General features: G+C 38.3%; 1 protein-coding gene and 1 pseudogene across 1 annotated transcript; one reads left to right on the top strand and one right to left on the bottom strand.

Moving 5' to 3' along the window:
* The first annotated feature begins 17,111 nt into the window (after window positions 1-17,111).
* Window positions 17,112-17,738, top strand: LOC143220303 (cytochrome c oxidase subunit 1 pseudogene; annotated as a pseudogene).
* A 1,619-nt stretch (window positions 17,739-19,357) lies between these two features.
* On the bottom strand, window positions 19,358-19,792 carry LOC143220304 (uncharacterized). The gene has a single exon (XM_076445974.1). It carries the CDS (start codon window positions 19,790-19,792, stop codon window positions 19,358-19,360), a length of 435 nt encoding a protein of 144 aa, XP_076302089.1.
* Window positions 19,793-25,647: the final 5,855 nt, after the last annotated feature.

Below are 25,647 nucleotides of genomic sequence, written 5' to 3'. Positions count from 1 at the left end.
GTTCGTCACTCACAGAAGGCGGCAACGTCCTCGAGTGGTCAGTATCTCGATCTTCTAATTCCTACATGAAGTTAAGGTGTCAGACACTGAAGTGTATACTAATTTCTGTCTGAACACGAAAATATACTCTCGAAACTTACGGTTAATTTCACCGTAATTTCACCGGGTTGGGTTCATTGAAGGAAAGGTATTGGGTACAATTAATGACTTTGTACCAATTGGTAATGTTTTCCTGTGGCTTGACTCGCTACTTTAATCTCATACCGTGAATTATTCTGTCTATTGCAAATACAGTTCAGCGGACTTACTCCAGGAATACCAGATAGGTATAGCTATTGACTTAGCCGTTCGAACCTCATAGAAGGCGGAGGCGTTCTCGTACAGTTTCAGCCTCGACCTTCTAATTCATGCGAGAAATTAAGGTGCTTGTGGTTAAAATGTTGGACCGATCGTTTCTCTGAACGCGGTGTTATAATCTCAATACAGCTTGCTAGGCTTCTCGAAAGGTAAGGCAGTCGGTTAAAACTTTGTCTTTATACAAATTGTTTATGTTATGCATGGTTTGACTCTGGACTTTAATATTTATACCGTGGATTAGGATGCTCCTTGCCAATACTATTCAGGAGATTTTCTCCCGGAATACCTGGTTTGAGTCTCGTAGTCATAGCATGCGTGGAACGACTGATATAGCTCTGCGGCTGTGAAGAAAGGTGGTAACGTTCTCGAACGGCTTGAATCTCGATCTGCTTAATCATACATAAAATTAAGGTGTCCTATCTGCTATAATGCCCATTTATTTGATTATGTGAACGTTAAGTTGGTCTCTCGCTACAGCGGGTAACATTCCTGGAAAGCAAGGTTTTCGACAAAATTTTGACTACATTCCAAGATGTAACCTTCTCCATCGTCATGATTCTCTTCCTTAATATTCATATCGTGAAACAAAGTGTCAATTGCTATTACACTACAGCGGATTTACACCTGACATATCTGGCGTGACTCTCGCGGTATCACAGCATAGGTGAAGCTATTTTCTTAGATTTGCGGTTCACAGAGAAGGTGGTAACGTTCTGGGTCGGTTCGCTTCTTGATCTTTTCATTCATATATAAAAACAAGGTGTGCTGCTGCAATAATGTCTAATAATTTGTATCCGTGCGTTTTACGCAAGATCATCACTACGACGGCGTGAGTTCTCGGAATGTAAGTTATAGGTAAAAAGGAATGACTTTATACCAATTGGTATTTTCCCCGTCGGTTTGACTCCGAATCTCAATATTCATGCCGTAAATTGAGGTGTCTATTGTCAATATTGCTTAGCGCATTTATTCCTATAATACGTGGCCTGACTTTCGCAATCAGAGGATAGGTAGTGCTATCGGATTAGATGTGCGACTTTCAAAGAAGGTGGGATCGTTCTTCAACAGTTTGCTCTGGATTTTGCTATATATACATTAAAGAATGCTGGCCGTCTGCTAAAATTACTACTAATTTGTTTCCGTGAGCAATAAGCATGATACTCGCAACTGCGGGTTAGGTTCTGGGATGATGAGGTATTCGGAAAAAGTGTAACTTTATACCAGTTGGTTATGTTCTTCAACAGACTGACTCTCTACTCTAGTATTCAAACCGGGAAACAAGGTGTCTATTGCCAATGCCAGTAAGCGGATTTATTCCTGGAATACAAGGCTTGAATCGCGGAATCTCAGGATAGGTGAGGCTATTTACTAAGTCGTTCGACTCTCAAGGTCGGTGGTGACGTTCTGAGACACTTTGACACTTGATCTTCTAATTCATACATGAAATTAAGGTTCAAGGCACGAAAATATATACTAATTCGTATCGCTGATCACGATGTTATACTCTCGTTGTGACGGCCAATGTTCTTGGAGGGAAAGCTCATGGGTAAATCTTATGTCTTCATACAAATACGTAACGTTCTTCAAGGGATGGACACATGCGAGTAATATTCAATCCGTGAATTATGGTGTCTACTGCCATTACTGTACGGCGAATATACTCCTGAGACACCTGGCGTGACTCTCGGGATCTCAGGATAGGTGAAGCTATTTGTCATAGATGAGCGATTCTCAGAGATGGTGGTAACGTTCTGGAACGGCTTGCTTCCGATCATCTCATACATACATGAAAATATCGTGCCGTCACAACAATGTATACTAATTTGTTTCTCTCAACAGGAAGATATTCTCCTGATGCAGCGGGTTAGGTTCTCGGAAGGGATAGTCTTCCGCAAAAAGTTTGACACAATACCAATTGGTAATATTCACTGACGGTTCGACTCTCTACTTCAAAATTCATACCGTGAGTTAAGGTAACAATTGCCAACACTGTGCATCGCATTTTGTCCAGGAATACTAGGTTTGGCACTCGATGATACTGGAGAGGTTGAAGCTACTGCCTCAGCCGTTCGACTCTCAGAGATGGTGGTAACGTTCTCGAAACATTAGAACCTCGATTTACTAATACATACATGAAATTAACGTGTCCCTCTCTAACGTGTCTACTATTTTGCATCCATGAACACTATGCAAGCCACTTCCAACGACGGATTGGGCTTCTCGGACGGTACGACCTTCGGTGACACGATTGATCGTATATCAATTGGTAACTATCTACAACGGTTCCACGCTATACATTAACATCCAAACCGTGAATTAAGGGTTCTATTGCCAATTCTTATCGCCGGATTTACTCCCCGAATATCTGCTTTTTCTCTTGGAATCTCAGGATAGGTGAAGCTGTTGACCTAGACGTTCGAATCTCAAAGAAGGTGGTAATGTTCTCAATCTGCTTGACCCTCGATCTTCTAATTCATATATGAAGTTATTGCGCCCGTCACTGAAATGAATACCAATTTGTATCACTGATCATGAAGTTATACTCTCGTTACAGCCGGATATGTTCTCGGATGGTAAGGTCTTCGGTAAAACTTTTGATATTATACCAATAGGTAAAGCCCTCAAACGTTTTCACACTATACTTTAACATTCAAACCGCAAATTAATGTGTCCATTGCCAATAGTACACAGCGGATTTACTCTTGATATGCTTGGCGCGACTCTCGGAATAACAATTATATTTGCTGCTACTGTCCTGGTTTGCCATTCTGAAAGAAGGTGGTATCGTCCTGGAACGGTTGGCCCCTCGATATTGTCATCTATATGTGAAATTAAGGCGCCAGGCATTACAATATATACTGATTTGTTTCCGTTTACATTAAGCGACACACTCGCTGCAGCAGGTATGGTTTTAGGTAGGTACGATAATTGATAGAACGATAGACTTTGTACCAACTCGTAACGTTGTCAAACGGTTTCACGCTCTACTTCAATATTCATACCGGGAATTAAGCGGTCCATTGCCAATTGTGTACAGCGGATTCATTCCAGAAAGAACTGATTTGTCTCTCGGAATCACAGAATAGCTGAAGCAATAGACGTTGCCGTCCGACTCCTAAAGGGGGTGGTAATGTTCACTTACGCTCGATCTTTTAATTAATACATGAAATCAAGGTGTCCGTGAATAAATTGTATAATATTTTGTTTCTCTGTTCACGAGGATACACTCTCCATACAGCGGGTTAATTTCTCCGACGGTAAGGCCTTCGGAAAATGTGTGACACTGTGCCAATTCGTAACGTACTGAAACGTTTTGCTACTGTACATTAATATTCAAACCGTCAATTACGGTGTTCTATGCCAATACTATTCAGCGGATTTACACTTGAAGTACCTGGCTTGACTCTCGGAATCACAGGATAGCTGAAGCAATGGACTTGGCAGTCCGACTCCTAAAGGGGGTGATAATGTTCCCCAACGTCTTGACCCTCGATCCTCTATTTCATGCATGAAATTAAGATGCCCGTTAGTAAAATGTATACTAATTTCTTCCCTTGAATAGCATGTTATACTCTCGACACATCGCGTTAGACTTTCGGTGGGTGAGGTTTTCTGTATAATGTTTGACTTCAATTGGTAACGATCTCACACGGATTGACGCCCAACATTTATATTCATACCCTGAAAAAAAAGTGTCTATTGCAAATTCTGATCTGCAGATTTACTCCCGGAGTACCTGGTTTGACTCTCGGAATAACAGGATAGGTTATGCTGTTGACTTAGCTCTTTGTCACTCGAAGAAGATGCTAACATACTTGCGACGGATTGACTCTTGACTTTCCTATTGACACATAATTGGTTTCCGTGAGCACTAAACGAGACACTAGCAGGAGCTGGTTAGGTTCCAGGAAGGTAAGGTATTAGTTGAAAGTATTACTTTATACCAATTCGTAACGTTCTCCGACGGTTTGAATCTCTACTTTAATATTCAAACCGTGAATAAAGGCGTTAATTGCCAATACTGTTCAGCGGATTTAATCACGGAATTATTGCTATGGCTCTCGTAATCATAGGATAAGTGAAGCTATTGACTTAGACGTTCGATTCCCAAAGACGGTGGTAACGTTCTCAATCGGTCTGACCCTCGACCTTTTATTTCATACATGACATTACAATTCCCGTCACTAAAATGATTACTAGTTTACGTCTCTGAACAAGAAGTGCTACCCTCGATACAGCGGTATACGTTCTTGGAGGGTAAGGTCTTCTGTAAAAGATTTGACTTTATTCCAACATGTAACGTTCTACAACGGTTTGACGCTCTACTTTAGTATTCAAATCGTGATTTTATGTGTCTATTTCCAATACCGTTCAGCGATTTCACTCCCGGAGTACCTGTCTGACTCTCGGAATCGCATGATAGGTGCATCTGTTTTGACTCATACTTTCGACCCTCAAAGAAAGCGGCAACATCCCAGAACCATTTGATACGCGATCATCAATCGCGTACATGAAACTAAACCCCCGGTCACTAAAATGAAAACTAATATGCTTCTCGGAACACGAAGTTATACTCAAGATACAGTGGGTCAGCTTCTCGAGGGCAAGGCCTTCTGGTAAAAGTTTGACCCTATAGCAATAAGTAACGTTCTACAACGGTATGGATCTGTAGATTAATATTCATACCGTGAATTATGGTGTCTATTACCAATATTATTCTGCGCATTTACTTCCGGAATACCTCGTTTGACTTTCTGAATCACAGAATGTTTGAAGCTGTTGACTATGCCAATTGACTTCCGAGAATGGTGGTATCGTTCTCCAACGCATTGACACTCGATTTTGACATTGATACCTGAAAATATGGTGTCCGTCTGAGGCATGTCTACTAATCTGTTTCCGTTAACAATAAGCAAGACACTCGCTACTGCACGTTAGGATCCTGAAAGGTGCGGTATGCGATAAAGTGTATGACCTTATACCAATTGGTAATGTTCTCATATGTCTTGACTCTCTACTTTCATATTCATGCCGTGAATTAAGGTAACAATTGCCAGAACTCTTTAGCGGATTAACTCCCGGATTATCTGACTTGACTCTCAGAATCAAAGAATAGGCGAACATATTGACCTTGCCGTTCGACACTCGAAGACGGTGGTAACATTCTCCAACGGATTGACACTCTATTTCAATATTCAAACCGTGAGTGAAGGTGTCTATTACCAATACCGTTCTGCGGATGTGCTCTCGGAATTCCTGGATGGACTCTCCGAATAACAGGATAGGTAAAGCCATTGACTTAAATGTTCGACTTCCAAATATGGTGGTAAAGTTCTCGAACAGTTCGATAATCGGTCTTCTTATTCATACATGAAATTATGGTGCCCGTCACAGAAATGAAGACTAGCTTCTTTCTCTGAACACAAAGTTATACCCTCGATACGGGGGGTTAATTTTTCGGAGGGTAAGGGAATTGTAAAAACTTTTGACTTTAGAGCTATTGGTATCGATCTTCAACGGGTTGAGTTCGTACATTAATAATCGAGCCGTAAATTGAAGTATCTATTGCCAATGCTGGTCAACGCATATACTCCAGGAGTACTTCGTTTGGCTCTAGGAATCATACGGTTAGTAAAGCTATTGACTGAGGCGATCGACGTTCAAACATGGTGGTATCATTCTCTAACGGTTTGACACTCGATCTTCTGTTTTATACATGAAATTATGGTGACCGTCACTAGAATGAATCCCAATTTGTATCTGTGAACATAAGGTGATACCCACGATACAGCGGGTTATATTCTCGGATAGTAAGGTATCCGGTAAAGAGTATGACGTTATGCCAATTGGTATAGTTCGCAAAAAGTTTGACGCTATACTTCCCTATTCAAACTGAGAACTATGCACTATCTATTCACGTACAGTGTCAAACCGTTGTAGATCGTTAACAATATGTATACGGACATTCTTCTTCCCGAAGACCTTGCCCTCCGAGAATCAAATCAACCGTATCGAAAGTATAACTTCGTGTTCAGAGAAACATATTAGTTTACACTTCAGTCACAGGCGCCCTTATTTCGTATATGAATTAAAAGATCGAGGGCTAAAGATTTCGAGAACGTTAACACCGTCTTTGAGAGTCGATCAGCTAAGTCAGTACCCTCGCCTATCCTGTGGTCCCAAGAGTCAAACTAGGTAATCCGCGTCTAATCCTGCTGCACATTATTGGCAGTAGACACGCAATTTCACGGTATGAATATTAATGAATAGAGTCAGAGCGTTGTAGAACGTTACCTATTACCCTATGGTCCGGCTTTTTACAGCAGGCATCATTTTCCGAGAAGCTAACACCTGATATCGTGATTCTACCTTCGTGTTCAGAGAAGCAAATTAGTATACACTTCATTGACGGTTCATTACATTCATTTACGAATTGGAATATCGATGGTCAAACCTTTCGAGGACATTACCACCCTCCTTGAGAGTCGAACGGCTAGATCAATAGCTTTACCTATCCCGTGATTCCGAGACACAAATCAGGTAATACAGGAGTAAATCCGCAGAACAGTGTTAGCATAAGACAGCCTATTTCACGGTATAAATGTTACAGTACGGAGACTAACCGTTGTAGAACAACACGTATTAGAAGGGTGTCAATCTTTCTACCGACGGCCTTACCATCCGAGAAGCTAACTCGCTCTTTCCAGAGTAACACTTCATGTTCAGAGACGCAATTTAGTAGAAAAATTTTGGTTTCTGGCACCTTAGTTTCATGTATGAGATAGAAGAGCGTGTGTCAAACTGTTGGAGAACGTTAACACCTTCCTTGAGGATCGTACGGCTAAGTGAATTCCTTCGCCTATCCCGAGATTCCGAGAGACAAACCAGGTATTCCAGGTGTATGTGGGCTGAACAGTATTGGCAATAAGCATCTTAATTCACGGTTCATATACTAATGTGCAGTGCCAAATCTTTGTCGAACGTTACCTGTTGGTATAGCGTCAAACATTCTACCGAAGTGCTGACTCTCCGATATCGTAACCGGCTGCATCGATAATCTAAATTCGTCTTCATGGCAGCATCCTTATATTCCTTTTAGTAGCAGGCCCCTTAATTTCATTTCTGCATTAGAAGATAGACTGTCAAACAGTTCGAAAAAGTTAGCACTATCCAGAATAGTCGTACTGCTGTGACAGTAGCTTCACCTATCCTGTGTTTCCGTGAGTGAAACCAGGTGTTACAGGAACAAATCCGCAGTACACTATATGCAATGGACACCTACATTCACTGTGTATATAGTGAAGAAGGGAGACAAACCATTGTAGGACGTTACATATTGGTATAGAGTCAAATATTTACCGAAGGTCGTAGCTTCCGAAAAGCGAACCCGCTGTATTCCGTGTGTAACTTCATGTTCATAGAAGCAAGTTAGTACAAATTTAGTGGCAGGAACCATAACGTAATATATTAATTAGAAGATCGAGGGTCAATCCGTTACCGAGCGATACCACCTTGTTTGTGAGGCGAACGGCTATAGTCTGTAACTTCACCAATCCTCTGATTCCGAGAGTCCAACCAGTCGTTGCCGGAGAGAATCCGCGGAATTATGTAGGCATTTGACACGATAATTCAGGGTTTGAACATTAACGCAGAAAGACAAACTGTCCGAAATCATTACCAATTGGTATAGAGTATCTCTTTGTACCGACGGCCTCACCTTCCGCGAGCATAACCCGCTGTATCGAGAGTATAATTTCGAGTTGAGAGAAACACAATTGTATACATTTTAGTGACGGGCACCTTAATTTCATGCATGAATTAGAAGGACGAGCGTCAAAGCGTTCAAGCACGTTTCTACCTTCTTAATGTTCGTACGACTAAGTCAGTAGCTTCACATATCGTGAGATTCCGAAGGACAAACCAGATACTCCGGGAGTAAATGGCCTGATCAGTGTTGCCAAGAAACACCTTGTTCACGGTTTGAATATCAAGGTAGTGCGTGAAACCGTTTGAGAGTGCCATCAATTGGTATAAAGTCAAACGTCTTACCGAAGGCCTTACATTCCGAAAACACGTCCCGCTGTATCGAGATTATAACTTCATGTTCAAGGAAGCAAATTAGTAAATATTTTAGTGACGACACTCTTAATTTCATGTGTGAATTCGATGATCGAATGTCAAACAGGTGGTGAACGTTACCACCTTCTCCTAGAGAGCAACGGGTTTGTCAATAACTTCACCCATCCTGGAGCAGGTCCACTGAACTGTGTTGGCCATAGTCAAATTAATTCACGGCTTGGATGTAAAGTAGAGCGACAAACCGTTTGAGAAAGCTTCCAATTGGTATAAAGTTGAACGCTTTATTGTTGACCTTACCGTCTGAAAGCATAACGCGCTGTATCGAGAGTAGAACAAGGTGTTCAGAGGAACAAATGAGCATATATTTTAGTCTTGGGCACCTTAATTTCTGGAATGTAATAGAACATTGTGTGTCGAACCGAGCGAGACCGGTACTACCTTCGTTCAGAATAGAACGGCTATCTCTACAGCTCCACCTATCCTTTGAGTCCAGAAGTCAATCGAGGCAATCAGAGAGTTAGTCAGCTGAACAGTATTGGTATTAGGCACCTTAATCCACGGTTCGAATATTAATGTAGACCGTCAAACCGCTTGAGAGCGTTACCAGTTTTGTATAAAGTCAATCTTTCTACCGAACGCCTTACCATCCGAGAAGCTAACCCGCTGAATCGCGAGTATAGCTACGTGTTTAGGGAAACACATTTGTATACAATTTAGTGGCATCACTGTTAATTCACATACGACTTAGATGATCGAGGGTCAAACCGTTCGAGGATGATGCCACCTTCGGTGAGAGACGAACATCTAAGTCAATAGCTTCACCTATAGTGAGATTCTAAGAGAGAAACCATATATTCCGGATGTAAATCCCAGTACATTATTGACCATAGACACCTTAATTCACCGTATGTTAAAACACCGAGGCGGACCGTTGAAGAACATTACCAATTGGTACAGAGTTAAATGATTCACTAAAGACCTTACCCTCCGAAAATCAAACCCGCTGTATGGAGAGTGTAGCAGTGTGTTGAAAGGAACGAGTCAACATACATTTTAGAGACAGTCAACTTTATTTCATGTGTAGAACAGAGGATCGGGTATCGAACAGTTGGAGAACGTTAACACCTTCTTCGAGAGAAGAACGGCTGAGTCACTGGCGTCACCGATCCCGTGGTTCCGAGAGTCGCGCTAGGTATATCACGAGTCAATCCGCTGTACACTATTGGCAATGGACACCATAATTCAGGGTATCAATATTATAGTAGAGCACGAAACCGGTTGAGAACGTAACCAGATGGGACAATGACAAACCATCTACCGAAGACATTACCCTCCGAGAACAAAATCCGGTGTATGGACAGTATAATATCGAGATCAGGGACACAAATTAGTATATATTATAGTAACGGGCACCTTATATTCATGTGTCGATTCGAAGATCTCAGGTCAAACATTTCGAGAACGTTATCACCTACTTTGAGACTCGAATGCCTGAGACAATAGCTTCACCCGTCCTGCGATTCCGATAGTCAAATCAGTTATTCCAGGAGTGAATCCGCTATACAGTATTGGCAATAGACACCTATATTCACGGTATGATTATTAAAGTAGAAGGTCAATCTGTCGGAGAAAATTACCAATACGTATACAGTCGAACAATTAATTGAAGACCCTACTTTAAGGGAACCTAACCCGCTGTAGCGAGTGTCTTAATTATCGTTCACGGAAAGAAATTAGTACACAATTTTGTTGTCGTACAACAAATTTTCATCTACAAATACCAAAATCGATAGTCATGCCGTGGGAGAACGTTGTCACATGCAATTGAATGTCACACAACCAAGTCAATAGCTGCAGCTATCCTGCGATTCCGAGAGCCAAAGCAAGTATTCCGGGAGTAAATCCGTTTAACAGTATTAGTGATAAACACCATAATTCACGGTTTGAATATTCAAATACAGCGTCAAATCGTTTGATAACAACACCAATTCATATAAAGTCATTTCATTTTTGAATACCTTACCTTCTGAGAACCAAGCCTGCTGCAGCGAGTGTCCTGCTTAATGATAACGGAAACAAATTAGGAGCCATTTTCACAGACGGAGACCACATGTTAGTGTATAGGTATCAACATCGGGAGTCAATGCGTTCGAGAACGTTACGCCCTTCTTTGAGAGTCGTACATCTAAGTCAATAGCTGCACATATCCTGTGATTCCGAAAAGTAAATCAGGTACTCAAGAATATACTGCGAATTAATGTGTCTAGAGCCAATACCGTTCTGCGGACTTACTCCCGGAATAGCTGTGTTTGTCCCTCGGAATCACACGAGGTGGAGCTTGTGACTTAGTTGTGCGTCTCTCAGAGAAGGTGGTATCATTCTGGAACGATTTCACCACGCACCTTCTAATTTATACACGAAATTATGATGCCCATCACTAAAATGTATACTAATGTCTTTCTCTGAGTGCGAAGTCATACTCCCGATGCAGCTGGTTAGGCTTCTCGGAGAGCAAGGCTGTCGGTAAAAAGGTTGCCTTTATACAAACCGTTCACGTTATACACGGTGTGACTTTGTCCTCTAACACTTATACCGTGAATTATGGTGCCCCTTGCCAATACTATTCAGCGGGTTTACGGCCGGAATACCTGGTTTGAGTCCCGGAGTCATAGGCTGCGTAGAGGTACTGACTTAGTTGCGCGGCTCTCAAGAAACGTGGTATCGTTCTCAAAGGGTCTGTCTCTGGATCTGCTTATTCGTACATAAAATTTAGGTGCCCGCTCCGCTACAATGCCCACTTGTTTTTTAGGTGAATATTAATCAAGTCTCTCTGTATAGCGGGTTACATTCTCGGAATGCAAGATTTTCGGCAAAAGGTTTGACTCCATTCCAAGTTGTAACGTTCTCCATCGGCTTGAACCCCTACATTAATATTCATACCTTGAAATGAAATGCCCATTGCCATTACAGTACAGCGGATTTACTCTTGATATACTTGGTGCGATTCTCGGAATCACAGGATAGGTGAAGCTGCTTTCTTAGATGTACAATCGCTTTGCCTCTCGATCTCCTCATTCATGTACAAAAATAAGGTGTGCTTCAGCTATAATGTCAACTAATTTGTTTCCGTGGGGACTAAGCATGACAATTGCTACAACGTTTTCAGTTCTCGGAATGTAAGGTATTGGTTAAAAAGTTTGACTTTTTACCAATCGGTATTTTTCTCCGACGGTTTGACTCTCAACATTAATATTCATGCCGTGAATTAAGATATCTATTGCCTGTACTGTTCAGCGGATTCACTCCAGGAATACATGATTTAGCTTTAGGAAACACAGGATGGGTGAAGGTATTGAATTCGCCGTTTGATTCTCAGAGATAGTGGGATCGTTCTCGAATGGTTTAACTCCAGATTATTCTATTCCTACATGAAATTAAGGTGTACGTCTGCTACAACGGATGCTAACTTGTTTCCCTAAACTCGAAGTTATACCCACGATATAGTGTGTTATGATCTCGGAAGGTAAGGTATCCGGCAAGGAGTATGACCTTTTCCCAATTGGTGACGCTCTCCAGCGGTTTGACTCTGTACTTTAATATTCATACAGTAAATAATCTTGGACTATGTGAAGCTATTGCCGTAGCCGTTCTTCTCTCAGTGAAGGTGGCAACATCCTCGAACGGTTTGAGCCAGGATCTTCAATTTCGTTCATGAAATTAAGGTGCCTGGCACTAACATGTATACTCCTATGTCCCTCTGAATACCTTGTTACACTGTCAATACTGCGCGTTATGCCTCTGGACGGAAAGGTCAACAATAGATCCTTCGAATTTATACCAACTAGAAACGATCTCATACGGGTTGTCGTTATACGGTAATATTCAAACCGAGAATTAAGGAGTCTATTGCCAATACCGTTCCTGTGGATTTACACCCGGAATACCTGCTTTGCCATTCGGAATCACAGTATGGGATAAGCGACACTCAAATGCGGTTGTGACGTTCTCGCAATATTTCACACTCGACCTCCTAATTCATGCATGCAGTTAACGTGCCCGTCACTGAAATGAATGCTAACTACTTTCTCTCGGGACGAAATTATACTCTTGATGATGCGAGTGAGGTTTGCGGAAGGTAAGGCCTTCGATAAATGTTAGATACTATACCAATAGGTAACGTTCTACAAAGTTGACCCCGTACTCTAAAATTTATACCGAGAAATAGTGTGTCTATATCTGATACTGTACCGCGGCCTTACAGCCGTTCTACCTACTTTGAATCTCCGAATCACAGGATATATGAAGCTAGTGATGCAGCAGTTCGACTGTCAAAGAAGGTGGGAACGTTCCCGAACGGTTTGACTCTCAACCTTCTAGGTCATACTTGAAGTTATGGTGCCTATGACTAAAATGCATACTAATGTATATCTCTAACCACGAGGTGATACTCTCAATACACCAGGTCATGTTCTCGTGATGAAAGACCATCGGTGGAAGGTTTGACTCTATACGAATAAGTATAATTCTTCAACGGTTTGACCGTCTGCCTTATTATTCATACCATGAACTGTGGTGTCTATTTCCAATACTGTACAGCGCATTTACTCCCAGAATCCCTGGTTTTACTTACGGAATCATAGGATAGGTGAAGCTATTGACATAGCCGATCGACTATCACAGAAGGTGGTACAATATCTCGATCGGTTTGACAATCAGACTTGTAATTCATACATGACGTTACGTGCCGGTCACTGCAAAGAATACTAATTTCTTTCTATGTACACGGAGATAAGCTCACGATGCAGCGGGTTAACTTTCGGAGGGTACTGTCTTCGGTAAAGCGATTGACTTTATAGCAATTGTTAACGTTATCAAACGGTTTGACGCTCCATTATAACATTGCAACCGATATTAAGGTGCCCTATTACCAATACTGTAACGCGGCTTTACTCCCGGAATACTTGGTTTGACTCCTGGGAGCACAGGATAGGCGAGGGTATTGACTTAACTGATCGACACTCAAAGACCGTGTTAACGTGGTCGATATCTTTAGCCCTTGATCTTCTAATTCATACACGAAATAAGGGTGCCCGTCACAGAAGCGTAAACTAATATATTTCTCTGAACGCGAAGTTATATACACTACCGCGGATTAGGTTCTCGAAGGACAAGGCCTTCTTGAAGAAGAATGGCAGTATACATTTTGTTAACGATCTACATCGGTTTTACAAAGTACGTGAATAGTTAGTGCCTACTTCTCCGTTTGAATAGGAAAGTAGAGCGTCAAACTGTTTGTGAACGTTACCAATTGGCATACCGTCATACTCTTTACCGCATTGCCTCACAATCCGAGACATAACCCGCTGTATCGTGGGTATAACATTGTTCTGAGCAACATAAATTAGTATACGTGTTAGTGACGCGAACCTTAATTAGTATTGTGGCTATATTTATTTTATTGTGACTATATTTAATTATATATTAATAATTTTCCTTTTATTTTTAATTACATATTAAAAAAAAAATATATATATATATAATAATAATATAATATGATAATTTGCACTTCTGATACTTTCGAATAGTATTGTGGTGAGCTAATTTTATTGCATGTATAATAAGAAAATTTGCTCAACTGATATTTTCGACTAGTATTAAGGTGAGCTAATTTTATTACATATATAATATCAAAATTTATTATATTTGAATTTTATAAAATTAAATATATATAAATATATATATACGCTAAATTTAAGCTTATATATTCATAATCTATCGATATATTATTAAATATTATTTTATATAATATATAAATTTTGTAATATTTATATAAATTTTATATATTGTTATATAATTAAATTAATTAATAATTGAATTATAATTTATTCAAATTGTAATTTATAGTCGAATTATAATTTTATTTAAAATTATAATTTTAATTAAATTTTAATTAATAGTCGAATTATAATTTTACTTTAAATTATAACTTTATTTATAATTGTAATTTTATTTAAATTGTAATTAATTAAATAAAGGTTTAATAGTTTTATTATATAATTATATAAGATATAATTATAATAATGTAATTTCAAAATATTTTATAGGATATTTATTTATTATGTAAAGATTTTAATATTATAAATATTCTTATGGGTACAAATCCTATAATAATTTATTATAGGTTAATTATTATTTAGTATGATAAATATTTTTAAGGATGTAAAACAAATAATAATTTATTATAGGTAAGTTACCATTTTATTAAAGATTTTAGGTATTACAAATATTTTTATGGCTACAAAACATATAATTATTTACTATAGGTTAGTTATTATATATTATTGTAAATATTTTTAAGTATACAAAACCTATAATAATTTATTATAGGTTAATTATTATTTAGTATTGTACATATTTCTAAGGATACAAAACCTATAATAATTTACTATAGGTTAATTATTCTTTATTATTGTAAATATTTTTAAGGATACAAAAACCTATAATAATTTATTATAGGTTAATTATTACTTAGTATTCTAAATGTTTTCATGGATATAAAACCTGCAATAATTTATTATAGGTTAGTTACTATTTTATTAAAAATTTTAGTATTATAAATATTTATATGGATTCAATACCTATAATAATATAATGTAGGTTAATTATTATTTAATATTGTAAATATTTTTATGGATACAAAACCTATAATAATTTATTATAGGTTAATTATTATTTAGTGTTGTACATATTTTTAAGGATTCAAAACCTATAATAATTTACAATAGGTTAATTATTCTTTATTATTGTAAATACTTTTAAGGATACAAAACCTATAATAATTTATTATAGGTTAATCATTATTTAGTATAGTAAATATTTTTAAGGACACGAAACCTAGAATAATTTATTATAGGTTAATTATTATTTAGAATTGCAAATATTTTTAAGGATATAAAACCTAGTATAATTTATTATAGGTTAATTATTTGTATTTATTAATTTAATTATTTCTTTAAAATTCAAAATTTTATATGCTTTTTTACATTAAAATAAATATAAATATAAATATATGTATATATATATATATATATATATATATATATATATTTGATAAAATATTTATTAAATATTTATGTAGATATATTTACTATTATAAATTATAAAAATTTTTAAATAATTTTAAAAATTATAGAATAATTTAATTTCAATTATATTATATAAATTAATTTTAAAAAATAAATCTATAAATTTCATATATTTATATTTTATATTATAAATATTTTTTTATTATCATCAAATATTATTTTTAAATGATTTATTTTTGAAATTGTGATATTTATTAGAATAAGAATAACTATTTTAAATTCTGATAATGAACTATCAAGTTTAATAATATTTCATATATCAATTATTTCTAGAATTTTATTAGTAATTTTTGTAATGAATTTTATAAATTTAGTTGAAATAAGTTACTTAAAAAATTTATCAAATTATTTTTAATTTATTTCATTGATAATAAAATTAGGATTATCTCCTTTTCATTTTATAATAATTAAATCTTATGAATTAATAAATTGAAATTGTATTTTTCTATCTTCAACTTTGATATAGATTATTACTTCAAATTTATATTGTTTAATTTTAAAATCAGATTATAAAATAATTTGATTTGGTATTTTTAGAATTATATATTTATCTATTTATATATTAAAATTAATTAATATAAAAAAAATAATTCGATGTTCAAATTTAATGTTAAATTATTTAATAATTGTTATTTAATATATTAGTGAAAAATATTTCTGTTTATTAATATTATTTTATATATTAATTATTTATATATTATTAATTATATTATATAAATATAAATTTAAAGATAATAATTTAAATAATTTTATATTAAATTATAAAAATAATTTAATTATTTCATTTATATTAATTTTATTAATTTATTCAATATTACCAATTTTTCTTTCTTTCATTATTAAATGATTATTATTGAAAAATTTTATATTCAATATTGAATGTAATATATTTATTAGATTTATAATTTTATTGGTTCGGAATGTTTATTTATATTGTTATATAATATTTGTTATATTCTTATTTATAAAAATAAATTTCGATATAATCAATTTCTTTATAAATTTTAATTATAAGTTTAATTTTTTAATATTATTTTTTTTAATTTTTAATACTTTAATATTATTTATATTTAATATATTACAAAATATAATAATAATTAATATATATATACATAGTTTTAAATTTGCAATTTAATGTTTTATTAATTTATAATTAATTAAAAATTAAAGTATTATGTCTGATAAAAGAAATAAATTCTGAATTTATTAATAAAAATGTAAGAATTTTTGAGACTAGAAATTTTAAGTCAAATGAAAACTATTAATTCTCAAAATTAAAAATAAATTTTAATTTAAATTTTAATTAAATGATTAACACCAACAGATCATAAAGATATTGGCATTCTTTATTTTATATTAGCTATATGATCTGGAATAATTGGTTCTCCATTAAGATTTTTAATTCGTATAGAATTAAGAATTCTTGGAATATTTTTAAATAATGATCAATTATATAATTCTTTAATTAGAAGACATGCATTTTTAATAATTTCTTTTTATAGTATACCTTTTTTAATTGGAGGATTTGGCAATTGATTGATTCCGTTAATGTTATGATCACATGATATATCATTTCCTCGAAAAAATTATATTAGATTTTGATTGTTACCTCCTTCTTTGTTCTTATTATTAAGAAGAAGAATCTTTAATTATATATCTGTAACTGGTTGAACTGTATAACCACCTTGATCTAATTATATTTTTCATTCTTCTCCTTCTGTAGATTTTACAATTTTTTCTTCACATATATCTGGTATTTCTTCACATTTAGGGGCTATAATTTTAATTTCAACTATTATATTAATAAAAAATTTTAGATTAGATTTAGATAAAATACCTTTATTTCCTTGATCTGTTTTTATTACAATAATTTTATTGTTATTACGTTTACCTGTATTAGCAGGAGCTATTACAATATTATTATTTGAAAGTGATTTTAATACATCATTTTATGATCCTGTAGGAGGAGGAGATCCTGTATTATGTCAACATTTATTTCGATTTTCTGGTCATCCAGAAGTTTATATTTTAATTTCACCTGGTTTTGGATTAATTTCTCAAATTATTATAAATGAAAGTGGTAAAAAAGAAGTATTTGGTAATTTAGGAATAATTTATGCAATATTAGGAATTGGATTTGTAGGTTTTATTGTTTGAGGTCACCATATATTTACTATTAGATTAGATGTTGATACTCGTGCTTATTTTACTTCAGCAACTATAGTTATTGCTGTACCTACTGGAATTAAAGTTTTTAGTTGATTAGCAACTTATTATGGTTCAAAATTTAAAATAAATAGTTCTATTATATGATCTTTAGGTCTTATCTTATTATTTACAATTGGAGGATTAACAGGAATTATATTATCTAATTCATCTATTGATATTATTTTACATGATACATATTATGATGTTGCTCATTTTCATTACACTTTATCAGTAGGGGCTGTTTTTTTCTATTATATCAAGGTTCATTCATTGATATCCTTTAATTACTGGTATAATATTAAATAAAAAATGATTAGTTCATCAATTTTTAATAATATTTATTGGAGTGTATTTAACATTTTTTCCTCAACATTTTTTAGGTTTAATAGGAATACCGCGACGTTATTCTGATTATCCTGATTCTTATTATTGTTGAAATTTATTATCTTCAATTGGTTCAATTATCTCATTGTAGAAAATAATTTTTTTATTATTTTTAATTTTAGAACGTTTAAATTATAAACGTTCGTTATTATTTAAATTTTTTCAATCTTCCTTAGAATGATTAATGAATTATCCTTCATTGAATCATGCATTTAAGGAATGTAGAATTTTAATGATTAAAAAATTTTAATATGGCAGAAAGAGTGCAATGAGTCTAAAATTCAATTATATAAAATTTAATTTCATTATTAAAAATAGCAACATGAAATATAATTTTTGTTCAAAATTCAAATTCTTTTCATTCTGATAATTTAATTTATTTACATAATTTTATTATAACATTTATATTAATAATTATTGTTTTTACTTTATATTTAATTATTGATATTTTAAATAATAAATTTATTAATTTATATTTGTTAAAAAATCATTTAATTGAAGTAATTTGAACAATTATTCCAAAAATTATTTTATTATTTATTTGTTTTCCACCTTTAAAAGTTCTATATTACATTGATGAATTATTAAATCCGTTTTCTGTGAACTAAATCAATTCGTCATAAATGATATTGATCTAATGAATATTCTGATCTTAATAATATTGAATTTGTATTCTTATATATTAATATATGAATCAATAAATCAATTTCGGTTATTAGATACAGATAATCGAATAGTTGTTCCCATAAAAATACCTTTACGTTTATTAGTTTTTTTATTTTTTATATTTTTTCTTGTCGCAGGGGGAATCTTTCAAAGATGTCCCGGCCCCTCAGGGGGAGGCCGGGGGCTGCGGGATTCCTACCCACTGTACCCCCTGCGGTGATTCATCCTCTTCGCACAAGGGAGGGCCCGAGGTGACAGGCTACGCTTTCGTGAATCGAAGACACCGGTGCCTCCTCGCGACTTCTCCAGCTCTCGCTGGGCTCCTTTTCGGGATTCCCAGCCGAGTCCTTTTGTTTCCTCTGCAGTGCCGCGAGACCTCTCGCGCGGCACCGATACCTCCCTGGACCGCGATCCATCGACGGTCCTTCCGTCGCCCGACAGCCCGCGGTCCCCTTCGATCGACGGGATGGCGTAGAGGCGGGGAATCGCCTCGTTGTCGGAGGTTCTGCACCGGACGATTATCCGGGATTCCCTTCCTGCGTCGGATTAACACCGGCTTGCGAAGCGGCGAGCCTGCGTCGCGGCTCGCCGCAATCGCGGTCCTCTTCCGAGACGGCCGCGGATCTGGGTCCCCTATTCGCGACTTCGCTCCGCCTCCTCTTTCCGCTGCATGACCTGCTCGCAGACGGTGGCCACCGCTCGCCAAACTCGACCGCTCGCAGCCATGCCGGGTACAGCGAGAGGTCCCAACCAACGAGCAGCTGGAGCTCCCTTCTCTCCGGCGCCCAAGCCGAACGTTCCTCCAGGGTGTGCTGCGCGGAGTGAACCTCCTCTTCGCAATGCCAACACCCTGGCGGCACCTCCTCCCCGATCTTGTGCAGGTCCTCCCAGATGCATCCGAGCCCTGATAGTACCCGAGTGAGGCGGAATGTCCGCCTGCTGCCGCTCCTCATCCAGTCGTCCAGGACCGGGGCGATGGGTCCGACGGCCCGGTGGCGTGCGCTGTCCGGCCTACGCAGCCGGCCCTGCCACCTCTTCGTGACGAACCGCCGGATCTCCCTCTTCTTCTCCTCGAGTTCGTCAAGTTCCTCCGGTTACGGGCCGGGGTTCTCTCCGCGGTAGCGGCTGAGGAGCCCGTAGGTCCGCGCTGCCGCTGCCGCGAACAGGTCCATCGGTGTGAGGCCCGCCAGTACGGCGGCCGCCTCGTGCGAGAGTGTGCGGTACCCTCTTGCGACCCTGCTGGCCACCCATCGCCAAACGCGAGCCACTATGGCGCGGTTCTTCTTTCTGGCCATCAGCTCGTCCGCCACACCGATGCTCCGTACAGGGCTATCGAGGGTATGATGCCGGCGTAGAGTCAGAGCACCCTCTCGACCGGCCCTCCTATGTTGGGCAGCAACCAACACAACGCTACGCACGTCCTCTGCAGGCGGGGGGCGAGCTCCTCGAAATGGTCCTCGAAGGTCCATCGGCCGTCGAGGACGAGGCCGACGTACTTCATTTTTTCGCCGATCTGAACGGCCTTTCCTCCCACGCAGATTATTTCTCTTTCGGGTGGTATTACCCGCTTCTTCCTCCCGCCGTGGAACCAGATGACCTGGGTCTTCTCCGGCGAGACGCGGAGTCCCAGGCGTTCTATGGCCCCAACTACTACGGCCACCCCTTCCTTGGCGAGTAGTGCTGTCCCCTCGTAGTCCATCCCGCTGGCCGCGGCCAGGGTATCATCCGCGTAACACGTGACGCTAGCCCCGGCCGGGTGTAGCACCTCGTTGAACGCTAAGTCCCACAGGATCAGGCCCAGCACCGATCCCTGTGGGGCCCCGCAGTACACCTCCCGGCTGACAGTGCCGTCCCTTCCGGGATATTCTAAATACCTGCCGGACTGGTAGTCACGAATCACCGCTGCCAGGGAATCGGGCACTCGGTGGCGAACCAGTGCAGACCTGATAGCGGTCCAGGGCAAGGCATTGAATTTATTGGCGATGTCGAGTCCGACCGCAAGCATCACCCCAACCCGTCGAACGACCCGTTCGGAGAGGGACTTGACGCGCAAGAGCGCTTCAATGGTCGACCGTCCCTGCCTAAAACCGAACTGACAATCGTCCAGATCTGGACCTACCGTTGAGAGGTGGGTAGACAGTCTATGAGCCAACAGCCTCTCTAACAGTTTTCCGCCCTCGTCCAGCAAGCAAATCGGCCTGTACGCCGACGGATGTTGCTGGGACTTGCCAGGCTTCGGCAGCAATACCACATTGGCCCTCTTCCATCTCTTCGGGAATCTTCCACACTTGAGGCACTCGTCGAAGAGAGCCGTCTACCGAAGGCTTTACCTTCCGAGAATCTGACCCGCTGCACCGAGTGTGTTAAGTAGTGTTCTATGATACATATTAGTAGACATATTATCAGACGGAAGCCCGATATTCACGTATGAAAAGAAAAATCGGCAGTCAAACCGTTCTGGAACGCAACCACGATCAGTGAGAGACGAACGGCTAGGTCAATAGCTTCACCTGTACGGTGATTCCAAGAGTCACACCTGGTATACCCGGAGTAAGTGCACTGAACTATTTCGGCAGCAGACACATTAATTCGTGGTTTTAATATTATAATAGAGAGTTAAACCGTCGGAGAACACTACCAATTGGTATAGCGTCGTTCCTTTTACCCAATGCATTACCTTCCTAGAACCTAACACGCTATAGCGGGACTCATGCTTTCTGACCACGGAAACCATATGTTAGATACCTATAGCAGAGGCACACCATATTTTCATATATGAATTAGAAAATCGAGTGTCAGTCCGCTCGAGGGCGATCGCTCCCACGGTCTTTTGGTAGTCGAACGGCTATGTCAATAGCTTTACCTATCCTGTGATTCCGATAGTCAAATCATATATTCCGGGAGACAATCCGCTGAACAGTATTGGCAATAGTCACATTAATTCACTAGTTGAATATTAAAATTGAGCATCAAACCGTTTGGGAACGTTACCAATTGGTATAAAACGAGACGTTTTACCGAATGCCTTACCACCCGCGAACCTCACCGGCTTCATCGAGTGTATAGCTTCGTGTTAAGAGAAAGAAATTAGTAAACACTTTAGTGACGGGGACCGTAATTTCTTTGTGAATATGGTGAGCGAGTGTCAAACCGATCGTAAAAGTTACCTGCTTCTATGAGATTCGAACAGCTAAGTCAATAGCTTCACCTATCCTGTGATTCCGAATGTCAAACGAGACATTTCGGGAGTAAATGCGCTGTACAATTTCGGCAATAGATACCTTCATTCGGGGAGTGAATATTATAATAGAGCGTCACACCGTGTGAGAGCGTTACTAAATGCTATAATGTCAAACGTTTCTCAAAATTCCTTATCCTCCGAGATCTGACCCGCCGAATCGAGAGTATAGCTATGTGTTTCGGGAAACACCATAGCATACAATTTAGTGACGGGACCTTATATTCATGCATGAATTAGAAGATCGAGTGCCAATCCGTGCGATGACGTTGCCACCTTCGGTGAGAGACGACGGCTGCGTCGTTAGCTTCACCTATCCAGTGATTGGGAGAGTCAAACCATGCATTCTGGGTGTAAGTCCGCTGAAGGGTTTTGGCAATAGACACTTTAATTCACGATTTGAATATTACAGTAGAGCGTAAAACCGTTTGTGATCGTTATGAAATGGTATAAAGTCAAACATTTTAACGATGACCCTACCCTCCGTGAACATAATCCTCCCTCTCTGCGGTATAAACTCTTCATCACAGAAACAAATTGGTACACATTTTAGTAACGAGCACCATAATTTCGTTTTCGAATTAGAAGATCTAGTGTCAAACCACTGGAGATCGTTACCACCTAGTTTGAGTGTCGAACGAATGAGTCAATTGCTTCAGCTATTCCATGATTCCGTAGAGTCAAACCTGGTATTCCAGGAGTACATCCGCGTAGCTGTATTGGCAGTAGACTCCTTCATTCACACTATGAATATGAAGGTAGCGAGTCAAACCGTTGCTGAACATTACAGGTTGGTATAAAGTCATTCCTTTTACAGATTACCTTACCTACCGTGAACATAACTGGCCGCAGGGAGTGTCTTGCTTAGTGTTCAGTGAAACAAATTAGTATTCGTATTAGTGACGGGACCCTTAATTTCATGTATGAATGAAAAGATCGCGAGGCAAACCATTCCAGATCGTTAACACCTCCTTTGAGATACGCACATGTATGACATACTGAACAGTATTGGAACTGGATACCTTCGTTCACAGTTTGTATACCAGAGTAGATCGTCAAGCCGTTTGAGAACGATATCAATTTCTATAACGTCAAGCGCCTTACCGGATACATTTCCTTCCGAGAATATAACCCACTGTATCCTGGGTATAACTTCATGTTTATAGAAACAGACATTTTAATGGCGGACACCATATTTTCATGAATGATAAGCAAATTCGTGAGCCAAACAATTCGAGAATGTTACTACCTCCTCTTAGTGTCGAACTGCCAAGTGACTATCTGCACCTATCCTGTAATTCCGTGATACAAACCAGGTATTCCGTCAGCAAATCGGCTGCACAGTATTGGCATTCGACACCATAATTTACGGTATAATTATTAAAGTATAGAGTCAAACCCTTGTAGAACGTTAACTATTGCTACATGCTGAATCTTTTTGTAGAAGGCCTGACCTACCGAGAAGCTAACCTGTTGCAACGAGAGTACTATTTCGTGTCTCGAGAAGCAAATTAGTATTTATTTTAGTGTCGTGCAACTTAGTTTCATATAAAAATCAGGAGATCTAGGGTCAAACAGCTCGAGAACGTCACCACAATCCATGAGAGCCGGACGGCTAAGTCGATAGCTCCACCTATCCTGTGATTTGGAGAGTCAAACCCGGTGTTCCGGGAGTGTATCCCCTGAGCAGTATTGGCAATAGGCACATTAATCCGTTGCATGATTAATAAAGTAGAGACTCAATCCGTCGGCGAATATTATCTATCCGTATTAACTCATTCTTTTTACCGAATATCTTTTCTTCTGAGAACATAACACGCTATAGCCAGTGTCTTGCTTATTGTTCACGGAATGAAATTAGTACATCATATTTTGGTGGATAAATATCAACATCGAGAGTCAAAGCGTTCGAGAACGTCACCACATTCTATGAGATACGAACGGCTATGCCAGTCGCTGGTCATATCGTGTTATTCCGAAAGTCAAACCCGATATTCCGTGAGTTAATGCACTGTTCTGAATTGGCAATAGACACCTCACTTTACGGTTTGAATATTAAAGCAGGTCGGTAAGCCATTGTAGATCATTACCTATTCGTGTAGCGTTAAATTTCTTATAGATTGCCTTACCCACTTAAAAATATAACCCCTGTAACGAGAGTACAAGGTCGTGTTCAGAGAAAAGAATTAGTTTTCATGTCATTGACAGACACCTTAATTCCATGTCTAAATTATAAGATCGAGAATCACACCGTTCGATAACGTTACCACCCTCTCTGAAAGTCGAACGTGTAAGCCTATGGCTCCACCTATCCAATGATTCCGATGGTCAAACACAGCTATTCAGGGAGTAAACCGCTCTACAGTATTGGCAATAGTATTGGCAACGTATAGACTCAAACTGTTGTAGAAGGTTGCCAATAGGTGTAGCGTCAATCTTCTTACAGTGTGCCATATCCTCCGAAAAACTAACAAGTTGTATCGACAGTATAACTACATGATGAGAGAAATACATTAGTATACATTTTGGTAACGGGCACTTTATTATCATGTATGTATAACAAAATCGAGGGTCAAACCATTCGCGAACGTTACCACCTAATTTGAGGGTCGCACATCTAAGTCAATAGCTGCACCTATCTTGTATTTCCGAGGATCCAACCAATTATTTCAGAAGTAAATCCACTGAACAGTATTGGCAACAGACCCCTTATTTCACGGTACAAATTTTTAAGTACAGAGTCACACCATGTATAACATAAACAATATGCACAATGAAAAACTTATTATCGACGGCTTTACCCCCGAAGTGCTTAACCAGCTGTGTCGATAGTCTAACTTCCTGCCTAGAGAAAGACAATAGTATACATTATCGTGATGGATATCATAATTTCATGCATGATTTAGAATATAGAGGGTCAAATCGTTCCAGAGCCATACCACCTTCTTTTGGAATAGCTCATCTAAGTCAATTGGATCAGCTACCCTGTGATTCCGAAAGTCCAGCCTGGAATTCCGGGAGTACATCCGCTGCACGTGATTCGCAATATACGTCCGAGTTCGCGGTATAAATATTAACGAACAGAGTGAAACCGTTCTGAAAAGTTATTTATTGCTAAACCGTCAGTCATATTACCGAAGGCCACACCTTGCGAGATCCAAACCTGCAGTGTCGAGAGTAGAAATTCGTGCTCAGAGATACAAACTAGTATTCACTTTAGTGCGTGGCAGCTAAATTTAATGTATGAATTAGAAGATCGAGAGTCAAACCATTGGAAAACGTTATCACCTTTCTTGAGGGTCGTACTGCTAAGTCCATAGGTTCGCTTATCTCGTGATACCGAGAGTGAAATATGTATTCCAGGATTAAATCAGCTGAACAGTATTGGCCATGCACACATTAAATCTCGGCATCAATATTAAGGTTGAAAGTCAAACCGTCGGAAAAAAATATCAATTGGTATAAAGTTATTCTTTTTACCCAGCACCTTCCCCTCCGTGTACCCAACCCGCTGCTCAGATTGTCATGCTTAGTCTTCGCGTGCAAAATTTAATAGTCATTTTAGTAGAT

Source organism: Lasioglossum baleicum, unplaced genomic scaffold (genome assembly GCF_051020765.1).
Source record: "Lasioglossum baleicum unplaced genomic scaffold, iyLasBale1 scaffold0738, whole genome shotgun sequence".
Classification (NCBI taxonomy): domain Eukaryota; kingdom Metazoa; phylum Arthropoda; class Insecta; order Hymenoptera; family Halictidae; genus Lasioglossum; species Lasioglossum baleicum.
Note: the sequence above shows the minus strand (reverse complement) of the source record. Positions and strands in the feature narration are given on the sequence as shown.

Bases quoted from the DNA above. Each gene is read 5' to 3' on its own strand.
- LOC143220304 (XM_076445974.1), bottom strand. From the start codon at position 19,792: ATGAGGAGCGGCAGCAGGCGGACATTCCGCCTCACTCGGGTACTATCA.